Source organism: Siphateles boraxobius, unplaced genomic scaffold (genome assembly GCF_051911475.1).
Source record: "Siphateles boraxobius isolate OS27281-9 unplaced genomic scaffold, OSU_SipBor_1 18, whole genome shotgun sequence".
In the NCBI taxonomy this organism is placed as follows: domain Eukaryota; kingdom Metazoa; phylum Chordata; class Actinopteri; order Cypriniformes; family Leuciscidae; genus Siphateles; species Siphateles boraxobius.
The window spans coordinates 5,587,177-5,588,707 of record NW_027508788.1 but is presented as its reverse complement, the minus strand read 5'-3'; the positions used below and the strand labels follow the sequence as shown (position 1 = coordinate 5,588,707).

General features: G+C 32.8%; 1 protein-coding gene across 1 annotated transcript; it reads right to left on the bottom strand.

The window, feature by feature from the left end:
- Positions 1-348: 348 nt before the first annotated feature.
- On the bottom strand, positions 349-1,314 carry LOC143740658 (olfactory receptor 5M3-like). The gene has a single exon (XM_077232666.1). The coding sequence runs from the start codon at positions 1,312-1,314 to the stop codon at positions 349-351; it is 966 nt and encodes a 321-aa protein (XP_077088781.1).
- Positions 1,315-1,531: the final 217 nt, after the last annotated feature.

Sequence of the window (1,531 nt, the reverse complement as noted above, 5' to 3'; positions counted from 1 at the left end):
TGACAACTGTTAAAGCATTCAGAAAACTACAGAAAATAATTATGTTTTACATCTTCGTGCTCGTGAAACATTCACTCTTGATGCAACACATGAAGTAAAAACTCTTTGACGCACTGCTCTAATATTTAACCCATAGATTAGTGGGTTAAAAATCGTTATTTTGGGTTAAAATCTGAATGAAATAAAGATAAATAATTTTCTTTGCAATGTATTGCCATAAACAGTAGCCTACTGCCTTGTGAAAAGTAATATCAATATTTATTTAAAATTAATTTGGTCACAATTAATTTACAAAAACCAAAAGTGTCATGACAACTGTTAAAGCATTCAGAAAACTACAGAAAATAATTATGTTTTACATCTTCGTGCTCGTGAAACATTCACTCTTGATGCAACACATGAAGTAAAAACTCTTTGACGCACTGCTCTAATATTTAACCCATAGATTAGTGGGTTAAAAATCGGTGGGACTACAACTAATTCTAAAGCCAAAAAGTTACGCAGACTCTCTGGAATATCATTTGAACCATATCTGCTATACATTATATCAAATAACAAAGCAAAAGTGAAATTTATCAGTAATAAAATGTGTGGCAGACACGTTTGCCAGAATTTCCTTCTGCTTTCTAAAGATGCTTTACATGCAGAGATTAGTTTAACATAGGACACTATGATGATAACTACAAAGCTAACAAATATGATAGCAACAATATATCCATAGACATTATTTACAAAAGATGATGCACAAGAAATTTTTACAATTGACCAGTTGTCACAATATAATTTATCTACATGATAAGCACAAAATGGCTTCAAATTTGATAACAGAGTGCCAGTGAACACAGAAATAGTGGGTACAATCCATGAAAACAGAATTAATTTCACACAGGTGAATTTAGTTAACTTGGAATGATAGTCTAAAGGTTTGCAAATGGCAACATATCTATCATAAGACATCACTGTTAATATTGTAAACTCACACAGTAAAGAGCTGTAAATAACAAAGATCTGCAGAGCACACATGTGAGAGGAGATCACATATGAATCCAATATTAAATCATACATAATTTTAGGGTAGAATCCTGAGGCTCCATAAACCAGATTTACACACAGATGAGACAAGAAAATGTACATTGGTTCATGAAGTGCTTTCTCCATGATAATGACCATAACAAGACGAATATTAATTGTCAATATAAGCACATATAAGGCAAGAAAGCAAATAAAATACACATGTCTATATGATTTTGATTCTTTGGGCACCATGAGAGTCAGTATCACAGGATAGGACATGTTATCCACCATGGTATGCATGATCCCTTAAATCACATGAAGCAAAATGGAAATGCAATACAACTTGTGAAGTTTAGAAAAACGTTTAAAACAGTTTACATCTCATTGGGCTTCAGCAACCACTGTTGGCTGAAGGAACGACAGCGAGTCTCACAAATAAACAGAATGTTGGGAGGATTGGTTGGTTTTTATTAGTATCTTATCATTAGGGATTTCTGTAAGAGATGTACTGAATCTC

What these genes read in the sequence shown, in the direction of transcription:
- LOC143740658 (XM_077232666.1), bottom strand. Translation starts at nt 1,314, where the DNA reads ATGCATACCATGGTGGATAACATGTCCTATCCTGTGATACTGACTCTC.